This window comes from Capsicum annuum, chromosome 7, assembly GCF_002878395.1.
Source record: "Capsicum annuum cultivar UCD-10X-F1 chromosome 7, UCD10Xv1.1, whole genome shotgun sequence".
NCBI classification, from domain to species: domain Eukaryota; kingdom Viridiplantae; phylum Streptophyta; class Magnoliopsida; order Solanales; family Solanaceae; genus Capsicum; species Capsicum annuum.
Genome location: NC_061117.1, coordinates 101348624 through 101372632, shown reverse-complemented (window position 1 = coordinate 101372632; position 24009 = coordinate 101348624). Strand labels below are relative to the sequence as shown.

At 36.1% G+C, this 24009-nt stretch overlaps 1 protein-coding gene and 1 long non-coding RNA gene across 10 annotated transcripts; both read left to right on the top strand.

Annotated features, from left to right (window-relative positions):
• The first annotated feature begins 7826 nt into the window (after positions 1 to 7826).
• Positions 7827 to 12678, top strand: LOC107877998. Of its 9 annotated transcripts, XR_007042853.1 has the most exons (11): positions 7831 to 8092; positions 8443 to 8530; positions 8640 to 8710; positions 8801 to 8891; positions 9066 to 9172; positions 9379 to 10008; positions 10469 to 10634; positions 10742 to 10966; positions 11379 to 11431; positions 11886 to 11989; positions 12426 to 12678. It is a non-coding gene; the product is annotated as an uncharacterized LOC107877998 (long non-coding RNA). The 9 variants fall into 9 exon arrangements; XR_007042852.1 differs by adding an exon at positions 12089 to 12146 and having other exon boundaries at positions 8808 to 8891; positions 9379 to 10966; XR_001676671.2 differs by adding an exon at positions 12089 to 12146 and having other exon boundaries at positions 9379 to 10966.
• Positions 12679 to 13668: 990 nt separating this feature from the next.
• LOC107877999 (phospholipase A2-alpha) lies at positions 13669 to 23798 on the top strand. Its single transcript, XM_016724836.2, has 4 exons — positions 13669 to 13967; positions 14251 to 14293; positions 14397 to 14522; positions 23515 to 23798. The coding sequence occupies exons 1-4, from the start codon at positions 13836 to 13838 to the stop codon at positions 23688 to 23690; spliced, it is 477 nt and encodes a 158-aa protein (XP_016580322.1). The 5' UTR covers positions 13669 to 13835; the 3' UTR covers positions 23691 to 23798.
• Positions 23799 to 24009: the final 211 nt, after the last annotated feature.

The window sequence follows — 24009 nt, the reverse complement described above, 5'->3', positions numbered from 1 at the left end:
ATTAGGTCAATTCATTTCTCAATCATCTCAAAATACTCAAATCATGGGTCCTTATAGCACAAGAGTTCATAATTTCACAAGTCTCAAATAGGGCTTACTAACCCATAGTTCAATCTCAAGTTAAAGCTCATCAAAAGCATAATATATAGCATATAGATTCATAAACCCTGTGGAAATCTGAGAATTTCAGCAATTTATCTCAAAATCTCAATATAGTCATATGCTTCAATATCTCAACATTGTAAATTTTAGCCTCTCAAGGAGTAAAATCATGGAGTTTATACCCAGCTGTAAATTCTCAATAAAACATGCAGAAATCATGCCATTTGACTCTTAATTTATAGGAAATATCAAGATAATGCATTCAATAATAATGGGTGAAAACCCCCAATTCAAATTCATGTAAAAACCTCATAGATTTTAGGAAATTCATGATGTAAATAAGCCTTTTGGGCACAAGGGTGAAAGGGTTACCCTCGTTCAAAACCCCACATACCTTGGATTATGAAATTGGATGAACAAGCTTGCTCTAAACTTCCTCTTCTTACTCTTGGGAGGGAGTTCTTGAAGCCCTTGACTTGGGAACCTTGAATCTTGACTCAATTTAGAAAATCTATGGTGGATTCTTGAGATTCTTGGAAGAGGTTTTGGATACTTAGGGTTTTTGTTGAGAGAAAACTTGAGAAAAACCTCATAGGATGCTTGCAAATGACTTTGATTTGGCGTTTGCACGGTTTTATAGGCTTGGAAAAAGTCTAAAATTCCCTTTTTAACATCTGAACGAAGCTGGAAAAATTAAACTGGGAACCCAATTTCATAGGCCACTGTGATGCACCACTTATTGCGGTAGCTCACTGGAATTGACAATTGGGAAATTAGGAGTCCCCACGACGCGGAGCCATTGCGTTGTCCCACTGGTTGGAACCTGGACCTTCAGCGTGACGCGCCACTATCGCAAAGTTCCACTGAAATTTGACAATTGTCAAATACACCCTCTTCGCGACTCGTCAAGCACTAAAATGATGTTGTTTTACTTAGAATGTACCAAGATGTCATCAATAAACACAATGATGAACACATCCAAGAACTGTCTGAATACCCAGTTCATGAGATCCATAAATGCAACTGGAGCATTAGTCAACCCGAATAACATAACCAGAAACTCATAATGACTATATCGGGTTCGAAAAGCAGTCTTAGGGATATCTGTCTGCCTAATCTTCAACTAATGATAACCCAACCAAAGGTCAATCTTAAAAAATAACTATGCACCCTAAAGCTGGTCAAAGAGAACATCTATCCTGGGAAGAGGATACTTATTCTTCACAGTCACCTTATTCAACTGTCGATAGTCTATACACATCCGAATGGAACCATTCTTTTTATTCACAAAAAACATAGGAGAACCTCATGGAGAGACACTAGAATGGATGAAACCTTTATCAAGAAGACCCTTTAACTGCTTTGTAAGTTCTTTCAACTCAGTCGGAGCCATTCTACAAGAAGGAATAGAGATATTATGGGTATTCGGTAGAAGATCAATCCCAAAGTCTATTTCCATATCGGGAAGAATACTAGGAAGATCGTCAGGAAACACTTTAGGAAATTCGTAGACCACGGGGACAAATTACAAAGAGGGAATCTCAACACTAAAATCTTTAACCCAAACTAAATGGTACAAACACCCTTTGGAAATCAAATTCTGGGATTAAAGATAAGAAATAAACCCTTTGTTAGGCACTAGGAAACTCCCTTCCCATCCAACACTGGTTCATTCAAGAATTGGAAACTGACCCTCCGGGTCCTACAATAAAGAGACTCATAGAATGAATGGAGCCAATCCATCCCTAAGATCATTTCAAAGAGTATCATATCAAAATTTATCAGATCCACCAATATAACCCAACCACAAATAGATACCATACAACTCTTATAGACCCTTCTAGCCACAACAAAATCACCCACCAGGGTAGATACAAAAAAAGATCGAAAATATACTTGAGACTAAAACCAAAATGAACGGCTACATAGGGGGTCACATAATAAAGAGTAGAACCTAGATCAAGCAGACATTATACATCATGAGAAAAAATCGATAATGTACCAATAACGACATCAGGAGATGTCTCAAATTCCTGATAGGTAGCAAGAGCATAAAGACGATCTAGTCAGTGCCAATATCAGAAGTAGCACCCTTTGGTGCAGGAGTTAATGAACTAGAAATCAAAACCTTATTCGCCCTAGTAGCAACATTTCCTAAAGGACAACTCATCTTAATATGACCAGGCTGGCCACACCTGAAATATTTATTTCTCTCCTCATCACAAAAAACCACGGTGCATCTGCCCATAAATCTTCAAGGAGGATATGGTGGAGCTGACTGAGCTCCACTAGCCTGAGATTGGGCACTCTGTACCTTGAACCCACTGTCATTCTGAAAGCGGTGATCGCCAGACAGATTCGGATATGGAGCATTATCCATAGAGTAAGAATTGGAATTTACTAGTTTCTTCTTAGACCACTGTCTACCATCTTTACCATTATTCTGCTGGCCTCCACCCTGCTCAGAATACCTAAATTTCTTACTCTACCTTTTCCCTATCTCGGCTTACTTCTTTTTTCCTCTTTCTCTTGCTGTATGTACACCACAAGCCTAGAGATATCTATGTCATTATTTCGTATTGTAGTCCTGCACTCCAATACTAAGTCTTGAGATAAGCCTGAACAAAATTTCTTTATTCTAGCCTCCATGCTAGACACTAGCTCTAGAGCATAGCAAAACAACTGATGAAATTTTATGGCATACTCTTTCACACTCATCCTACGCTGTTTCAAATTCACAAACTCCTTATCTTTAGACTCCCTCAACTTCTGAGGAAAGAAACGATCCAGGAAGGTACCAAAAAATTCATCCCATAATGCCAACTTTGCATCATTACCCCTTGATGATCCCACTTCTCATGCCACTGATAGGTTATATCCTTCAATTGATATACGGTAAACTCCACACCCTCCGCATCAGTATCATGCATTACCCTGAATATATTCTCCATTTCATCCACGAAACCTTGAGGATTCTCCTCCACCTTAGAGCTAGTAAAGGTTGGAGGATTCACCCTCATGAACTGGATAACTCTAGTGACCTCAGAAGATAGATCAACAGAACTAACATGATCAGGATGACGATACTGAGAAGTCACCAACTAAGATAACAGATGAATAAATCTATAAAACTCAGCATTAGAAATATCTCCTTGGGGTAGTGGGGAATGAACATCATCAACCCGAGGATCCTAAAGAGGACTGGTAAGAACCGATGAAACTCTCAGGAGGGGCAGTACAATCAGGAGATAGGACCCTAGACCGAGTCTGTACTCCATAAGTAGGACAAGTTCCATCCACATTATCCACAGGTGGGATAGAGGAGTTTCCACGAGCATTAGATCTTTGAGGAGGCATGATCTAAAATTCAAACAAATGGAATTAGAAAAGATTTCAAGACCTTAGACTCTATAGCCCAAAAATAGATCACATAAAAAGAAAACATTCCAAAATGCCTAGTAACCTCCCCCTTATAAGTGTGATACACTACACATCCATAAAAGAGACTCTCTTGACACGACTTTATGGATACCAATGACCATGAACCTATGCTCTGATACCAAGCTTGTCACGACCCAAACCAGGCCTGGCCGTGAGTGGTATCTCAAGTCTGTCAAAGACTGGAGACCACCCCTTTCTCCTAGTTTATAAAACATCATATATCTATAGCAACAAAAGAATTTCAAACATATAACAAGATAAACATGAATAAGATAAGCAACCATAACAAGGTTCTAAGAATTCCACAAAACATACCAAGTCCACAATTATCCACAAAGCCTTCACGAAATATCCATCAACCTAGGTCGGGACATGCCCCCAGTGATAGCCAAAAATAAGTCTATAACGTAAATAAAATAGGAATTTAAAATGATAGCCCTTTCAAAAAATGAAAGCTCACCACTTTAAATATGATAACTACAATGTAGAAATCTATCATTGTGTAGGAAAAGGAGAAGTGTCTCTGGTTCCTGCATCGCATGGGGATACAATGTCCGAAGACGGTTAGTAGGGTAAGTGCTAGTATATAACTCAAGGAAAGGATAAAGTAATTCCAAGTAAATTCACAAAAAAATCTATATGCACACAGTGTGCATATGTATATATATAAATATAACATAATGGGATATGGAACATGGTTTAGCATGAAAGTAAAACATTAGCCTTGACTATGTGGCTTAACTGTCATAAAAAGAAACCCACGGGTTATATGGGTTCAGCTTTCCCTGCTGAATGGGGCTGAGTGCATGTTAGCCGCATGAACCAGAGATATCTAAGGAAGACAAGGGAATACCCCAACCCACATCAATCCAGGATACAAATATATCAATAGTGTGAATCATGCACACGGTCATCAAGACCAACCCTTACGCCTGGAAACATAAGTTTCCAGTATCAGTCTTTCGAGACGCATACCTTCACGGGTAGCTACGCCTAATTTGAAACAATTTCACATAACCCATCCATTTAATAAAGGAATAATTCATTAAGGCACACCATAGGTATCGTCATACCCTTATGCTTATAAGCTTATCATTATGCCATATCAATTCCATTACTTAAGAGAATACCTCGACCCTCTTTGTTCATTAACTTGGTTTAAAAACCATTGATAAAGAATAAGCAATGCATATAAAATCATGAAAATCCAATTCAAGAAACATTCATTCCAAAACCCTCAGCCCATATTCATAAACCACAATTAAATCATATGAACAACAATTTAAATACATGCTTTCAATAAAATAATCTTTGGGGAAGAGTAACATCCATGAAAGAAGCACAAATATTGAGGAAAATCACCTCTTAGAAGCTCTAATTGCCAAACTCTTGAAAACCTTAGTATTCTTGACTTAGAGATTTGAGAGAGAAGAGAGTATAGTATGTATTTGATTTGATAAGGGATCAAAATAACCTTTTTTGGTGTTTTATGGACGTGGGGTCTAAGTGGATAAAGAGAGAATTGACCAAAACACCCTTACTTAAAATGCATAAAATTTACTGCCCAGTCGCTACGAGTCACTCAATGAATCGTTAAGATTTTGTACGAGTCATCACCTGGACTGATAACCTAGGCTGAACCAAAGGGCATACACAGTCGTACCATACTCAGTCATATAACTTGGTCAGTCTAACTGTTACCAAGGCAGGAAAAAGGATAATCTTCACTGTTTACCCTACGATTGGGACACTACGACTCATAATGAGTCTTTACAACTCGTTAGGTATGAATCATAATCAAGATAATAACATAGAAAACCTTACTGGTCAGACTATGATTTGGGTCCTATGACCTGCATAGACACCTTACGACTCATTAGGTGAGTCGTAATTTAGGCAGTAAGCTCAAAGTCAAGAGAATTTTCAGAGGCAAAAAACTGGGGTATTACACTAGAAGACGAACTTGAACCTTCAGATGCTCCAATATTGGATCCAGTGTCCTCACATTTAGACAATATAGATCCCGTGTCCTGTCAACCTAGAAGGAACCTAGAATGACCAAGGAACCTATTTGTACGAAGGACTATACTGTGCCTAGGAAAAGGAAAGGCACTAGATATCCCATTGCAAACTACTTATGATACAAACATACCACTCCTAGATATCAGTAATATGTGAGTAGTTTTTCACAATTAATAAAGCCATAATTTTTAAGTCAAGTTGTATTAGGTGATAGATGGATTCAAGCTATGAAGTTGGAGATCCAGGCATATGAAGATAACAACACTTGGGAGGTAGTTGACTTACCCCCTGGTAAGAATGTTATTGGCTATAAATGGGTATATAAGATAAAGTACAATGCATATGGTGAGGTTGAAAGAATTAAGTAAAGGCTGGTAGCCAAGGGTTATAACCAACAGGAGGGTTTGGATTACCATGACACTTTTTCACCTGTAGCAAAAATGGTCACTGTCAGATATGTCATTGCTCTTGCTGTGTCAAAATAATGGTCTTTGTATCAAATGGATGTCTATAATGCTTTCCTACAAGGAGATTTGGATGAGGAAGAGTATATGAAGATGCCTGAAGGTTTTCAGCAGAAAGGAAATCATAAAGTGTGTAGTTTGCTTAAGTCATTATATGGACTTAAACAAGCCTCTAGGCAATGGAATATTAAACTCACCATAGCACTCATAACTGCAGGATTTCATCAGAGTGCTCATGATTACACTTTGTTTACACTGAAGAAGCTAATAGGAATGGTGATAGTGTTGGTTTATGTGGATGATTTATTGATTATTCGAGATAATGAGGCTATGACCTATAAAGCTAAAGAAGTCCTACACAAATAATTCAGGCTCAAAGATTTTGGGAAACTTAAATATTTTTTGTGTATAGAAGTGTTGAGATCACCCCAAGGGGTTGTCTTAAATTAGATAAAATATTTTCTTAAACTAATTTCAGAGTTTGGTTTAGCTGGTACAAAACCAGCTTCAACACCACTAGAATTTAATACCAGGTTGACATCAGTAGACTATGATAAAGTCACAGGCCTCACTGGTGATGTTGTTTTGAAAGACGCAACTTCCTATTAGAGATTAATTGATAAACTCATGTATGCTACCATCACCAGGCCAAACATTAGCTATGTTGTACAAACTTTAAGTCAGTTCATCTAAATGCAAAAGAAATCTCATTTAGAAGTTGCACAGGGTAGTCAGGTACATAAAGGGCTCTGTAAGTCAGGGCATTTGGTTGAAGTCACAGCCTAACACAAACCTAGTTTGTTGGTGTGATTCAGATTGGGTTGCATTCCCTAATATAAGATGGTCTGTGACTGGATATGTGGTGTAATTTGGAGGCTTTTTAGTGTCTTGGAAATCTAAGACGCAACATACTATTTCAAGAAGTTTAGCTGAGGCTGAATGTAGAAGGATGTCTTCAGCTACTGCAAAACTAACTTGGCTAGAAAGATTGTTTGCAGAGTTGAAATGTGCTAGTCCCTAATCCAATCACCTTGTTTAGTAATAGTAAATCAATCATACAACTTGCTGCTAATCCTATCTTTCATGAGAGGACCAAACATATTAAAATTGCATGTCACTTCATAAGGGATAAGATAAAGAGTGGTCTGGTGTAGACTTTATATGTGTCTACACAGAATCAGGTCGCAGATATCTAGGCTAAAGGCTTGGGGCATGATCAACACTCTCATTTGTTAAGCAAGCTTGGTGTGCTCAATATTTTGCACCCTTTATCTTGAGGGAGAGTATTGGAAAACTAATTAGTAGTTGGTAGTTAGTTCAGTTAGTTAGTTGTATTTTCAGTTTTTATTGTTACATTGAATTACTATGCTTAGAAGTTAGTTACTATAATTAGTTAGTCGAATGTGAGCTGACATGTATCTGGCATATATAGTGTGATTGAGCTAAGAAACTTCTAGACTATTCTAGAGGCAATGTACTTATCTATATATAGATGATTAGCTAAACCGGAGATAAGTAATAATACATTTTCAGTTTCCGATTTCGGTTTCTCTATTTCTGCTCATAAGAGCTTCCATCACTAAAAAAAAAAGTATATTTTGTGGAGGTTTTATTGTGGGGGTTGGTATTAATCTCCACTAATATATCAAATTGCGGAAATTTATATACCCTTGCTATTTTAATTATAATTGCGGCGATTAAAATTTCCACTAGTATTAAAAATAAACTCCGAATATTTTTAGGACGGTTGAAACCCCGCTATACTTAAAAAAAAACCGCGAACTCAGTAAATAAACCCGAGAATCCTATTTTCTCAAAAGTGCCTCTTTTCTCAAAATCCTTTTTACCAACAGCAGCGTCTTTCTCTCAAAACCCTTTTTCTCGAAAGGGCAAACAATCTCACGCTACAACCTCAAAAGCCCTCTTTCTCTCAAAACCCTCGACTGCACCATGACAACTGACCCGACCCGATCCGGCCTCACTCCGGCGGTAGCTGTTCTCCGACGACACCAGCATTCAGCGACACGGCCCGACCTCTCTCCGGCGATTGTATTTCTCCAGAGGTAGCTGTTCTCCGGTGATTGTATTTATTCATCTGTTATTTAAGCTTTTCTGACACTTTGGCACCCACGGACTTGAGTTGAAATATGTTGAGTGGAACAATTCCTTCAATTCTTGGGAACTTGACCTACACAGAGAAATTGTTAGTATTGCAACATTTAAATTCAGAATCTTGCGATTTATTCCACCATCTGTGATATATTTGTTACTTGAACCCTGATATGGGTTTGCTTTCTGCAAGGTAGTGTCATTTAAGTAGCATCTAGTGTGATTGGTTGGTTTAAATTGTTACTGGTTTCGCAAAAGCTGTTAACTTAGAGGTAGTGCTTATTGTTATCTTACGTTGGTGTAGTTGGATTTGTATCTGTTGTCTCAAAAGTGGAAGGAACTAGTAGAGAAGGCTAAGGCTAAGCAACTTCAACCAGATGAGTACAATTCAGGTTACTGTTATTACTAGCTCAGTTTATTTTTGTTGAATTTGTACCTAGATTTCTAAGCTATCTTAAGGGAGTCCTTTGACACGTCACACGTTATGGCTAACCAATTCAGGGACTCTCACGTTATCTAACTTGGGAATGTTTGGTGTGGACTGATTTGATGTTATTCTTCCTCCTGGCCAGGTGAGGGATTGGATATAGCTGTTTTCTGTTTCCTATACAATTCAGTTTTGTTAGGAAATAACACGAACTTCAAAACTGAATGATGTTCAGACTTCAGGGTGCTATAATGGCTGTTGGAGCATCAAGACCGAGTGTTGTAGCTAATGCTGATGGGTTCTTCAATGTCAAAAATAAGATGCTGGTATGTCTTGCATTCTGTTCCCATTGTGAAAGTTCTTTTAAGTGCTAGGTTTGATAGAAATAATTATAGAAGTGAAATTGACACATATCAGCGCTCGCTTTATTTATATAATGTTGCTAGCCACTCAAAATCAGAACTCTCGTTGAATTTTTATGTAATTCCTGGTTAAAACAGGTACTATTTCCCTTGATCTCTAGACTTTGAAAACAAAGAAAAACAGAATATGATTCTTAAATGACTGCGTCATCCTTGTTGCTTCCTAGACGTGCATACTCAAAATGGTAAGTTTGCTTGTCAGTTGAGGCCAAATTTTAGTGTTTGTTTATGTATTATGCATAAAAAGAAATAGCATCAAATAAGTGATACCCTTGCCCTATTTCAGCAGTAGAAGCTCATAAATAGGATACTGTTTGACTGGTACTGTTGTTGTAACCTTCGAATTTTAACACCGTTTGCGAAAATTTGCTTTTCTTTTTATGCACTTCAGATGGTGTTTTGAAGCAGATAGCAGATATAGCTGGTTGCATCCTTCGATTAATGAGTTTGGTTTAATTCAAGTAAAACGAGATTGAGATTGGTCGAGCGAAGTTTTTATGGATCATATCTTATCTAGAGAGAGAGATTTTGAGATTGATCTTGAGAGCTGTAGTAGCACGAGTGGAGAAGTCAGAGGTACTAATACTCATTTGGACACGAAAGCAGGGATGTAATTTTCACTAGTGTCTGTAATGGTGATGTTGAAGAATTATTGAAAGCTGAAAATGGATCGAATATAAACAGCAATATAAAGGACGGCGATGAGGTTACTTGGGGGAGTGTTAGAGTGTTTATAGACAAGGCAAGTTTAGTAGAGAAGAAAACAAGCAAAGAAAAACGTTAATCCACGAGTGCTAAGAAGCCTCCTAGACCTCCCAGAGGATTGTCATTGGATGCTGCTGACCAGAAATTGATTAAAGAGATTGCAGAACTCGCTGAGATTCAACGAGCATGGATTGAGCGGATGATGACTTTGAAGGAATTGAAAGTGGCTAAAGCATCGTCAACATCATTAGCGTTGAATGGCAGTTCCCTTGCTTTGCTCTTTACTGTTTTCTTCTTTTTTAGCTATTTTTTAAAGGTAAAAATCTTGATTTGTTCCTTGCTATTCGTTAAGATAGATTTTACTTTCCCATGTTAATGTAACTTGATTTACATGCCTCATTCTTCAGCATGTCAAGTCATGTTAGTTGCATTTCATACCCTCAGTTAGTTTTTTTCTTTTGTGTTTCGTGCTTTTAAGTGACTACATATTGATATTACTTGAGTAAACAATGATAACGACGGCTTCATACCTTACCGGCTTCATACCTTACCACCAGTTCTTTATATGTATTAATGTTCGTTCGTGTCTCAGAACTTCTATTTTATTCTATTGATATAGATGCCAGTTCCCATGATATGAGCATCTTTATGACATTAGTAAGATGCAAAAGTATCAGTGGACATGATATATATTCTTCATTGATATCGTGTTCTCTTTCTTCTCCTTTTAGTTACTTCCCCCGTTTCCCGTACCGTTGAATCTAGATTTGTTTCAGGGTGCAAGTTTTCTGCTGATTTGGTGATTACAATATTGTATGCTGGGATTTCTTATAGAAATTCAGCTCTGAGCTTTTTCGATTCTGTCCAATAAGGCAGGGTACGGGAGAACAGGTTCTTGATAGTACAGGACAACTCTAATTTATCAATCCTCGCAGGATCTGAGTATGTACTACCCTATAAATCTATAATAATCTGAAAATGGTACTTTCCGTTGTGGACTTATAGATGTTTCTAGCCGGCTAAATTTTCATTTGCTTCTTATTTTGTAGTAAAGTAGAGCAGGCTTCTGGTTTAACAATTTTTGCTAAATGTGGTGAAGGTGGCTTTGTTCTCCCTTGATAATTGCTATATGGGATATGTAGATAAGAACTTACATCCAATTTTTAGCTAATTCTTTGCCGTTCCAGTACCAAGCATCCGTTCCTTGCAGCTCGAAATTACTGAAATACGATAGTCTTTACATGCAGAGTTCTATGGGTAATTCTGCATCACAGGTACGTCAAGTTAACTTTGTTGTTTCATTTGCAATAAAGTTGAAAAGAATTTGGCATACATAAAGATCTGACCTACAATGAATGTGTTTGCAAACGTGTAATGAGTTATGTCTCTACTTCTGTATGCATAATGAAAAGTTGTTGATTCATACATCCGTAACCAAAAGTTGCCTAAAATCTCTTCTTCTATAGAGTACCGACATACATCTAATACAGGACACATTAATTTATTTGTCTTTTACCCTAATACTCATTCAAATGCTTACATTCATAGATCCAACTCAATTTGCAATGTAATGTTACAGTTATGTTAAATATGTATATATGGAAAAATTCATCTGTAGAACCTTTGTAAAGGTGAATACAAATATGCTGCTCAGTTATAAAACCCATGCTATTTACATCTTTGCAGGAGCAGAAGCAATGTTTGCAGATTTAGGCCATTTTTCTATGAAGTCTATACAGGTTTTTTCCATTGTCCCTTCACGCTATCTACTCACCGCAACATAATATCTAACAAGTAACAACCACCTAAGTTGCGCGGACTCTTCACTTTTGATACCGCACCTGTGGTGGATTCTTAAAAAATACACTGCTTTTGGAGAATCCGACACGTACCCATCGACACTTTTGAAGCGTCCAAGCAACGTAGACAACAATTGAATATTGTTAGTGAACTAAAGAAATATATTAACTTTGAAAAGAAATCTAGGTTGTGCTTTAAAGTTTCTTTTGTACTTTTGATATTGCAAACAGTCTCAAAAAGCTATATAGTAAAGGTTTACATAATCTCAATTATCGATATGGTTTTCTTTATTGTCATATTACTATGACATTTAGTTTCTATTTTTTTAATTCTTCATTATATCAATGTAGTCATCATTAATGCAATTAAGTTGTCTCACTTGAACATTAACAGCTGACATTGAGGTGCCTACATTCACTGCCGCGATAGACACACATCAAAAGCAGATCACACATGCCATTTTAGAACATGCTCGTCAGATTTGCACCAGCAAAAATGTGTGCTTTCTAATCCTTCCCACTTATCATTTGTTATACATGAATGTTAACATGAGGTTTCGAACCTTACATGCTCCCGTTGTCTAAACTATGTGACAGTACTTTACTATTAGAGCAAGAAAAACTAGAAGAAATTATCAAACTAATGTTTAACCAGGTAATTTGGATATTTTAAACTAACTACAACTGCATTTGAAGTTACGAAATTTGTGTATAAATGTAAATAAAAAGCGTGAAATTTTATGTTTTCTTTACATTTACTTCTTTAGCAATTTGAGTCCAGTATGGAATGCTTTTGGCTACTTCTGATATACTTTTTCTTTACATTCACTGCTTTACCAATTTGAGTCCGCTATGGAATCCTTTTTGTTATACTAACAAGGTTGTATTGCTTAATATTGTTCTCAATTTGAATCTTTTGATATAATATATTCAGATTATAGGTGAAGGTGATAAAACTAAGCTCCAGTGGTGTCTCTAGTGGATCTTTTTCGGATGTGAATGGAAGATCATCCGGTGATAGTTATTCTAGCGATGATCATTGAAATTTGTAATCGTATTAGTAATTATGACAATGTTATTGAATCGTTGCTGGAGCAGTATTTTGTGTTTAAATTAGTTTTTAAGACTAATGATAATATTTTTGTGGTAAATGTTTATGATCTAATATATTTTGATTTTTGTTATTATTAAGATGTATTTTTTTTTGTCCAACAGTGAATGATATAATATGAAATCTATTAAATAAAATTTAAATTTAAATATTGATCATGAACAGTATAATCTTTCTTTTTTAAAAAATATCAAGTGAATTGTGGGGGTCAAAATATACTGTTTTTCTAGTTTACATATTGTAGGGGTTAAAATCGCCGCTATTTAACTGCCGTTAAGTGATTGTGGCGGTATATAACAAACCTCCGCAAAATGATTGCGACGCTCGTAATTGCAGGGGTTTTGAAAACCGCCGCACTGTCAAATAATGGGGGTTTCCAACCTCCTCAATATGTAAATATAACCTCCGCAAAATACACTTTTTTTTGTGGTGCATAGCCATGCCTGTTAGCACCTTAGTAGCATAATTTTATGAGTCAAGTCAAAGGTGAATAAGTAAAAATGAAGGGAGGAAGATTTAGGTCGATGAATGAGTAAATATTAATTAATATGATCAATCACTGAGTATTAAATTCAAATAAATATAAAAAAGTAGTCGTTTTATTTTAAATTAGTTGTTATTTTTTGCTTCTCAAGAGTAAATTTGTCTAAAATAGATTAGATAAATTTAATATTTTAAAAGTAAAATTAAAATTTTCAAAAAATATACAAAAAAATATTATAATTAAATTGTAATTTTTCTTAAATCAATATAATGAAAGGTTATATCTTAAAATGTTGATCAAAATTTATATCGTTTAACAATAAAAAAAAAATTGTGACTAGTAATAAAGAACGACGGAGTATTACATAATTTCTTATTATATGAATAAATTATGGTGAAAACAATGTCTTATACGTGTGCTGGCATAGTAAATATTCAATCGAATAATTGAGGTTCACAGTCTGCTCACTGTTAAAAAACAAAAGAAATTGATAGTGTTTCCAACATGTCCAAATGCGCCAAAAAACATGTCACGAGCCGTTACACGACAAATCCATCCCACCCTAACCACAAGCTTTGATCCATTCGAACAGCACCTCATCTCATCTACCCTGCCAGAAAGGCTTCAGTTTCTATACACATATTTTAGTTTTGTCACCAATCATTTCTCTCTATAAATCAGAGCCTTTAAGTAAAACAAAAGCTTCTCTTATAAGAATTTCAGTGCTCTCTTTCTTTCTTCTTAATTCAATGGCCTCTCTGCAATCATTGAAGTTATCTCTACAACTTCTTGCATTTTCCATCATTGCCTTCTGTATTAATTCTCCAATTTCAATTCACGCACTTAACATTGGCATTGAAACTAACGCTGGCCTCTCCTTGGTAAATCATTCCTTCTATGATCTCATTTCATGTTTTTTTTTTATAATCATGTAGTTTATTCACAACTCAGTGATCCGACTAATTTGGATTCGTGCCCCCGTAAAGCTCATTAGAGTGGTGCGCTCCATGTTTTCCAAGGGCTTGAACTCGAGACTTCTGGTTAAGGGTGACATAATGTTATCCATCCAGCTTATATACCTATTTCATGTTAATAATTGTTCACAAACTTCACCCTTTCTTTCTTTTATTTTTTACTTTTACTTCTTAACTCAATTCTTTTTAGGAAAAGGAATGCAGTAGAACATGTGAATCAAAGTTCTGTATAGGTACACACTTAACCATGTTTAAAACATCTACTTTTGGCCATAAATATTTAACTGTATAAATTCTATAATTAAAAAATACAATTAATTTTGCTGGCGCATGCAGTTCCTCCACTTCTAAGATATGGGAAGTACTGTGGAATTATGTATAGTGGATGCCCAGGGGAACAACCATGCGATGGACTTGATGCTTGCTGTATGACGCATGATCTTTGTATACAACATAAAGGAAGTAAGTTATTTACTTCAGGTTTCACAGAGTGTACACTATTTTAGGTTACTATAATTAGTGGGCGAAGTGATCAGATGTACACTTGTATTTGTCTGTATTTATAATGTGGACACTTTTACCTACCTTTTGTTATGTGATCATTTAAACCCTTAAATCCATCAAAACATAATATTTTAAACCCTTTTCTCATCCAAAAAAAAAAAAAAAGAAACTCCGCCCTGTACCTCCACATTCTTGTCATCTCCGTCTCTTTACCCTCAACCCAAGAACATCCTTTCCACCCCTCACAATATATACTTTCTCAACCAAATAACTTAAATACATCCGTCATTAATTTTTAAAAAAATTAATCAAATAATTGTTGCAATAATCTTATAATCAAAACAATTAATAAATAAAATTTTTATCTGTTGATTCCATTTTAAAAATATTTATTTTCTATATGTATATCTATTTTCATGAAAAATATATATTTTACAAAGAAAATAGATGATTGTGTTATAGAAGTTGATATTGGAGTTGAGAATTTATTTGGAGGGGGAAGGGATGTCGAAGTGGATTTTTGTTTGCGGGTTGGGGGTGGGGGACGAGGGGAGGGGAGAGAAGGGGAGGGGAATTGTTGGCGGGATGTGGTGGTGGTGTTGGGTGGGGGTGAGGGACGAGGGAGGCAGGAGGGGAATGGTTGGCTGTATGTGGATATGGTAGTGGTGGTGCTGGGTAGGGTGTGAGGGACAGGGGAGGGGTAGGGGAATGGTTGCTGGATTTGGTGGTGGGGTGGCGTAGGGGTGGGGGGCGGGACGGGGAGGAGTGATGAAGAAGAAAGTGTAGGATTTTGGGATTTAGGGATCTTTTTAAAAAAATTATTATTTTTTATTTTTTAAAATATTTTAAAATGTACAATATTTGATTCACTTGCTAAAAAATGTGTGCAAACACATTTTTTTTCTGCTCACCAATTTAATGTCACATATGAAGGTTTAAAATATTATGATTTAATTGGGTAAAAGGGTTAGATAACAAAAAGATAAGTAGAAATGTTCATCTGATCATTTCACTTAATTTGTGCTATTATAATTACCTTATTAGAAATGTATTTTTTAATTATAAAAATTATGTGCAACAACAAATAACTTAACAATAAATTCAGTATAATCCGTAAGTGTGGTATGAGAAAGATGGTGTGTGAAGACTTTAATTGTCTTTACCTTAAGAAGGTAAAAGATTGTTTTTGATAAATCCTTGATTTAGAAAATTAAAAAAATTAGCGTAGAATCCTTTGCCCTGTCATCTTCTATCAATCATTTCAAAATGAGAAAGGCAGATGGTTTTAAATTTATCTGGTGAACATGAAGGAGTACTTGATTTCTCAGAGACATTACTCAACTAATAAGTGTAATTAGACTTACTTGTTGGAGAAAATTAAAATTAAGATTTTTTTTAATTTCTGTAATAATAACTTATAGCTGAGTGACCATTTAAAAAGTCCATTTGAACATAAAGTATAAAATAAAGTAATTTTTTAATAGGATAAAAAGACAAAGGAAACAAGAGTAGTATAAATTTTATGTTTGCAACATTTTGCTATTCCATAGACTAATGGTGAAAAACGCAACGGACGCTGCACAAGCATTATTCACGTTTCTCTTTTGTGTTTCTTTACACTCTCTAGCTCTTAGTAAGAAATTCAATTTCATACATATACAAGATTTTTGTTTGGCATGGGAGAAAATAGTTTTTAATTTTTTCATGTTTAATTGGTCAAAATATATTAAAAGATACTTTTTGTAGGAAACAAGTTTCTTAAAATGACGTTATTAACAAAAGTAAAAAAAACAAGTGACTCCAAGTTTATTATCCCTTTTTTACCCATCCAATGCCGCATCCCACTCCATACCCCTTGACCATGTTATCAACCCAATCAGTGAACCAATATTAGACAATAAAGTAAATGGATTGGCTATTCAAATTGAAGAAATTGGGCCTGAAAAGCAGCCACGTAGGAGCAATAGGCAGAAACATGTTAATAGGCTTTTGAAGGATTATATATGGCAACCAGGATAAGGCACGTGTCAATAGTTCATTGGTTTATAGGGAAATACTATAGTATATTCGACAGTATCTACGATAGAAGTAGGGCATCATCGTATTGTTTTGCAGCATATTCTTGTGTCCTCGCCTTTCTTTCTCCCTGTAACCCTTCTAATCGTTCCCTCTTCTTCTAGCAATAGTAACTATATAAGTTAGTAACGTTCACCTTTGCTTTCGTTTCAATAAAATTCACCTGTGTTACTTGTTATTGAGAGTTCAATTTATTGCATTGGTGCTTTCATTGTTCTATTCTAATGGTGGATACTCGACTCAAGCAGCTTAAAGAGGCACAAACGGGCATGGCCCGGGAGATGTCAGAACTTTGATTGGTGGTCGACGGTTAGCAAAAATTAATGCAAGAGGTTCTTGATCAAGTGTCGTCGATTGGTTCTCAGCTGAAAGCTCCATTGGTAGAATCCTCTCGCTCGAAATAGGGCGAAGTTGTTCTGTCTTCCCGCACTGACGGCGGTAACTTAGTTATGCTCCGATACAAACTAGCATCTGTAGAGCTGAGTAGGTTTTATGGAGAACACCCGGATGCCTGGGTATTTCAAGTTGAGCGGGATTTTACATTTTACTCTATCATCCCAGAGCAACAATTATCCATGGCTTCTTTTTATTCGAATGGGACCGCTCTTGAATGGTATCGCTGTCTCTTCCGAAATAAACAGTTGGTTAATTGGCCTCATTTTGCGTCTAAGATACTCATTCAATTTTGAAAAAGGGAATTGGAAGATCCAGAAGGCCGGCTAACGAAACTTTGTCAAACTTTCTCCGTCGCCGACTATCAGGCTAGGTTTGAAGCTATCGCTAATGAGACTGAGGATAAACCAAACACGTTGATGGTCAAGTTATTTGTATCTGGGCTTCGTTTGGTTATCAAAACTAATGTGTTGGTTCATAAATCCAACACTCTTGATGAGGCTATTTCCTTGGCCCATACCCATGAGCAGCGTCTTAATCTAAAAAAAGGGCCGATGCAACCATTTTTTGCTAGGACCCAACCTCTACTACCCAGCTCTCAGTCTCGATCTCTAGCACCCTCTAGAAACTCAGGCGTTCCCTCTGTCAAGTTTCCTATCAAGCATTTGTCTCCAGTTGAGATGCAATATTATTAAAAAAAAGGATTGTGCTATTATTGTGATGAGAAATATGTGGCTAATCATTGGTTCATGAATCTGACTCAAACCCTTCTACTTGAAGATGATTCAGACCCCTTGAGTCCGGCATTAGATGATGCCACCATGGAGGATTTGTTAACTGAGGAGCTCCAATGCTTGGAATTGCAAGCTCAATCCACGATTTCATACCATGCCTTAGCTGGAGTCCATTCTCCTACTATTTTATGTTTCAAAGGGCATGTACAGGGGTCTCCGATCACTATTTTGGTTGATGGGGGAAGTATACATAATTTCATTCAAACTCGAGCTGCTAAGTTCCTAAATCTTACAATTACACCCATTACTAATTTTACAGTAGTTGTGAGTAATGGACAATATCTTCAGTGTGAAGGGGTGATTATAGATGTGCGATTCTTAGTCCAAGAGACAGACCTCGCTATGGACTTGCATGTATTGGGCTTTCATGGAGCAGATGTGGTGCTTGGAGGGGCTTGGCTGGCCACTCTTGGACCTATTCTTACAAACTATTCCAAACATCATATGGAATTCTATTTGGATATAAAGCAGGTGCAATGGGTAGGTGACTCATCGGATGATCTTCAACTGGCTTCATTGAAAACACTACGCCACTATTCGGCCACCGATGCAGTTGCTTCATGTTTTTGCCTTTTCCTGGTGCACGAGGGCACTATGATTGAGAAGGATAATGATATACTCCCTGACTTAAGGGCATTATTGAATTCATGTTTTGGAGTTTTTAACAAACCACAAGGGTTGCCTCCTGTTCGGGCTACGGATCATGCCATTCACCTCACTTCCAATGATGGGTCTTTCAATATTAAGCCCTATCATTATCCACATTTCTAAAAAAAAATTATGGAGCAATTAGTTTTAGATATGTTAAGGGATAGAATTATCCAACCTAGTACAAGTCCATTTTCATCACCCATGTTATTAGTTTGCAAGAAAGATATCTCGTGGCATTTTTGTGTCAATTATCGAGCTCTTAATGCTATCACTGCGCGAGATAGGTTTTCGATTCTTTCTATTGATGAGCTATTTAATGAACTTTATGGGGCTCAATTTTTCTCCAAGATGGACTTACTGTCTGGTTATCATCAAATCAGAGTTTGTCCTGTTGATGTCCCGAAGACTGCGTTCAGGACCTATGACGGCCATTACGAGTTCTTGGTTATGCCATTCGGTTTAACTAATGCTCCCCCACCTTTCAAGCAACCATGAATGACGTATTTTGCCCATATCTTTGCAAGTTTGTGCTGGTCTTCTTCGATGATATTCTTATTTATAGTACATCGTGGTTGATACACTTGGAAAATCTAGAACTGGTGCTCAAATTTCTCCAACATCAACTGGTGGCTAAACGCAGTAAATGCCAATTTGGGAAGAGCACTACTGATTATTTAGGCCATGTGATCTCCTCGGATGGACTGGCAGTGGATCCTTAAAAAATTTCCACTATTAAACAGTGGGCTTCACCAAAGACAGTGAAGGAGGTACGTAATTTTTTGGGCCTCGTCGTGTACTATAGATTATTCATTCATCACTTTGCGATTATTGCTAGTCCGTTGTTTGATTTACCATAAATGGATGCCTTGTTGTGCACTGCTTAAACCCAATAGGCCTTTGAAGAATTGAAAGTTTGACTCCGTTTCACCCTTTCTTGTCCTTGCCCAACTTTGATGATGACTTTCACGTGAAAACTGGTGCTTCCACTGTTGGTATTGGCGCTATTCTTTCACAGAAGGGATATCCAATTGCTTAATGTAGTCAGAAGTTAAGCCCTCAAATGAAAAAGACTTCTACTTACCATCGTGAGATGTATGTAATTACTCAAGCTGTGGTAAAATGAAGGCAGTACTTGTTTGGTCGACGTTTCACCATTTTCACTGATCAGCAGTATCTTAAGAACCTCACTAATTAGGTAATTCAAACCTCGAAGCAATAAAAGTCGGTCAGAAAGTTGCTGGGATATGATTTCACTATATATTACTGACCGAGAAAGCATATTAAGGCCGCCGGTGCCTTATCCAGACCACCTGATGATGCTGGAGAGTTGTTTGCTATTTCAGAACGCACTTATGAGTGGCTTGGGGAACTGTTAGAAGTGAATAAAAGCCATCCAGAATTATTGTCTGTTCAACAAGGTTTGGGGAGCGAACCTGCTGCATAGCTGACTATACTTTTTGCAAAGGGCTCTTCTTCTACAAAGGACGTCTGGCAATACAACGAGATTCTCCCTTGAAACAATTGTTACTTTCAAAATTTCATGATTCAAATATAGGGGGTCATGCTAGAGTTGCTTGTACTTTTCATCGTTTCGCCTCGAATTTTTATTAGCCAGCAATGCATAATGATGTTAAGGTTTACATTGCTTCGTGCCAGACTTATCAGTGATAAGGACATCAATCGATTGCCAGCAGGTCTGTTACAACCATTACCAGTTCTGGAGATGGTTTTTGAAGAGATAACTATGGACTTTATTACTTGTTTGCTGAGCTCTAAAGGGAAAGCTACAATCATGACTGTGGTTGTAGACTGTCCAAGTATGGACATTTTATTCCTCTCCCATCTACTTTTAATGCTCAAACTGTGGCTGTCGCTTTTGTTATTCATATGATTAAGCTTCACGGCCCACCGCGAACAATCATAACTGATCGTGACCCTCTTTTCTTGCATACTTTCTGGAAAGAGATAAATGGATTACAGGGAACTATTTTGGACATAAGCACGACGTATCATCCACAGATAGATAGACAATCAGAGGCATTGAATAAATGTGTTGAGCAATATTTATGATGCTTTGTAGCCAATAGCCCTCATGAATGGGTATCTATGCTGCCATGGGCTAAATTTTTGTATAATACAACACTTCATACACCAGCTGGGTTGACACCTTTTTAGGCTTTATATGGGAGAGAACCTCCTAACATAGCTCGATACATTCTTGGCAGTGTTTTTGATGATCTCGCTGAGCAATATATGTTGCGTCGGGATGAAGTTTTGGACCTATTTAAGCTCAATCTCTCTACGACACAGGATCTAATGAAAGAGTATGCTGATAAGGGTCGAATTGAGGATCATTTTGAAGAAGGTGACTGACTCTTTGTAAAGTTACAGCCGTATAAACAACAGTCTTTACGAAGCAACCAACAACATAAACTGAGTAGGAAATACTTTGGCCCATACAAGGTGCTCAAGCGAATTGGGGTGGTGGCATATAAACTCTAGCTACCTGAGGAGGCTCGCAATCACCCAGTGTTTCATATTTCGTTGCTTAACCATTGTAGAGGACAACCTGATTAACAAATTACTCCATTGAAGCTCCAAGATTCAACTACTCAGAACCTTGAGGACAAGGTTTTTTTTTAAGGAGTGAGTAATATTATGAATCCAACCAGTGAACCAACATTAGACAACAAAGTTAATGGGCTGGCTTCAAACAGAAGAAATTGGGCCTCAGAAACAATCACGTAGGAGCAATAGACAGAAATATGTCAATAGGCTTTTGAAGGATTATATATGGTAACCGGGTTAGAAGTGTCAAGAAGGGTTTTAAAAATAATTTCTAATGGTTAGAAGTGAAAAGGGTCTTGTTTTCACTTTTGGCACATTGATCTAAATTAATTACGGATACTAGTCAAAATAAATATATGCAGTGATTATATATATTTATGTATACATTGCATATATTATAATTATATTTATACGATTATATTCAATACTTATTAGAGATTGAGGACAGAGACGGATCTACGATTTTAAACTTGTGGGTTTTCAAAAAGAAAAAGGTTTAGGTTTTACCTTTATTAAAAACATGGGCTGAAGAAAAGAGGGGGAAAAAAAAAGAAACGCCCACAGGGGCTCACCTGCATTCCACCGGGAAATATGGAACCTCAAGGGTTCCCTTCCTACCACTAAGCTATCCATCAATTTAGTTATGGATTCCCACCTTTTAATAATTTTTCTCATGTAATTATGTGTCCTACGGTAGTGGGTGTGGATTCCCGGGACCCACACTCGCTACCGCGGATCCACCCCTGATCGAGGGGCCCATATATGTTATTTTTTGGTCTTAATTTATGAGACACAAATAGAATTTAAATAATAAATCATATTTTTTTTTATGTTTTTAGATATTTTAAATTTTTAACTATTGCAATTTATTTTATAATTTTTTAAATAATATATATTACTCTTTTTGTCCAAACTTTTGTGGCATTGATAGTCAATTATATTTTAAAAATAATTTTAATTTTTAATTATTGTGGTTTATAATACTTTTTTCCTATTATAATTTAAGTGACACTGATATAATTTTGAGAGTCAGCCAAATATTTTATATTTTTAAAATTTTTAAAGTTTGTAATTATTGTAACTTATGACATTTTTACATTTTTTTGAAATATATAACAGATTTAAAAAATAAGACAAACAAATTAAAATGAAGAAAAAAAATGAAGGTGAGAAAAAAAGCAACGAAATTGTGCCAAAGCAAGCGGCACGACATACCTGTTTTGACACAATTTCAATGGTTCCTTTCCTTTTTATAAGCAAGTAGAATACAAGAAATATAATTTGGCTGATTAGAAAGGTAATTGTGGGTGTGTTTGGTATAAAGGAAAGTATTTTTCTGAAAAATATTTTCATCGAAAATAAGTTATATTTTAATTTATTCTCTTATGTTTGATTGGTGAGTGAAAAATATTTTCTAATGTTTGGTTGGTAAATGAAAAAAATATTTTTTTAAAAATACATTTTAGTATTTAGCTAAAGAGTAGAAAATATTTTTTAGAAAAGACCCCCAAAAATACTTTTTTTAGGGTTTGCTCGGTATGGATGAATAAAATATTTTTTTTTTTAGAAAAATAAGTTGTATCTTACTTATATTCTTGTGTTTGTTATGCAAGTAAAAAATATTTTCTAAAAGTATTTGTATTTACTTACTAAAAAACAATGTGAATGAATAGGGTAAGAAGGGTGAGGTAAGAAAAAGATTTTGAAACTTTTTCAAAAAATAAATTTTGGAAAAATTAAATCTTTTTTGGCGGTGGGGGGTTAGTATAGGTGATAGGAGTAGGGTAAGAAAAAGTTTTGAATTTATTTTTGAAAAATAAATTAATTTTTTTCTGTGGAGGAGGGGGGGGGGGGTGAGGGAGCGGCTAGTAGGGGGTGGGGGAGGAGTCGGGGAGTGAGGGTGAGGTTTGAATTTTTTTTTTCTTTTTTTGGGTGACGGGCTGGTAGGGGTGGGAGGTCGGGTGAGGGTGAGTAAGAAAAAGTTTAAATTTTTTAATAAAAATTAAATATTTATTTTGGAGGGGAGTTGATAGGGGTGGGGGACGGGATAGGGGATGATGTAAGAAAAAAGATTGAAATATTTTTGTAAGAAATTAAATAGTTTTTTGGATGGGGTGGTAGGGGATTGGGGGTTGAGGTAGGGATGCGTGATTTTGAGAGTTGTATGAATATCTTGAGAGTGAGGTTGAAAGAGAATTCTGGAAAATGTTTTCTTTACTTTGGAAGTCATTTTTCTTAAATTTGAAAAAAATAAATTGATTTAGAAAATATTTTTCAAAACATTTAAACCAACCAAACATCAAAAAATTGATCATACTAAACACACTCATATTATAGAACATAATATAACATGTAGTATTCGTTATTAAAACACAGATTCTAAAATCTGAATTCTTTCTTCTGACATGTTATTTGTTCTTTTTAATCACTGTCCCTTATTTTTTTTTTTGTTAATTTTGATGTAACAGATAATTATCTAAATCTAGAGTGCAACCAGAACTTCCTGGATTGTGTGGCTAAGTTCACAAAATCAGGAGCTCACTCGTTCAAAGGGAATACATGTTCAGTTAATACTGTTGTGACGGTTATCACTGATGTTATTGATGCTGCTATCGCTGCTGTAAAAATTTTCAAGAAACCTTAATCTTTCTAAAAAACATTTTTCCTATTTGGGAGGTAACGATGGGGAAAAAGTAACAAAGCTAAAAAAAGAAGGAAGTTAGTAATATATTGTTTGTTCTATTCTGATTCATTTTAGTTTGTTAGTTTTTTTTATTTATACTTTTGTTTCAACACTGATAAGTACATTGTTTCTTAACAAAACCAATCTAGCTGACGTTCTGCGTGTAATTTCCCTTGGGACCAAATGCCTAGAAACTTGGTCCAACCTGCTTGTTAGTTGTTAATACAACTCTAAGAGGAGCATATGGGAAGTGTTCTCAATTAAGGGAAAAAGATATTCT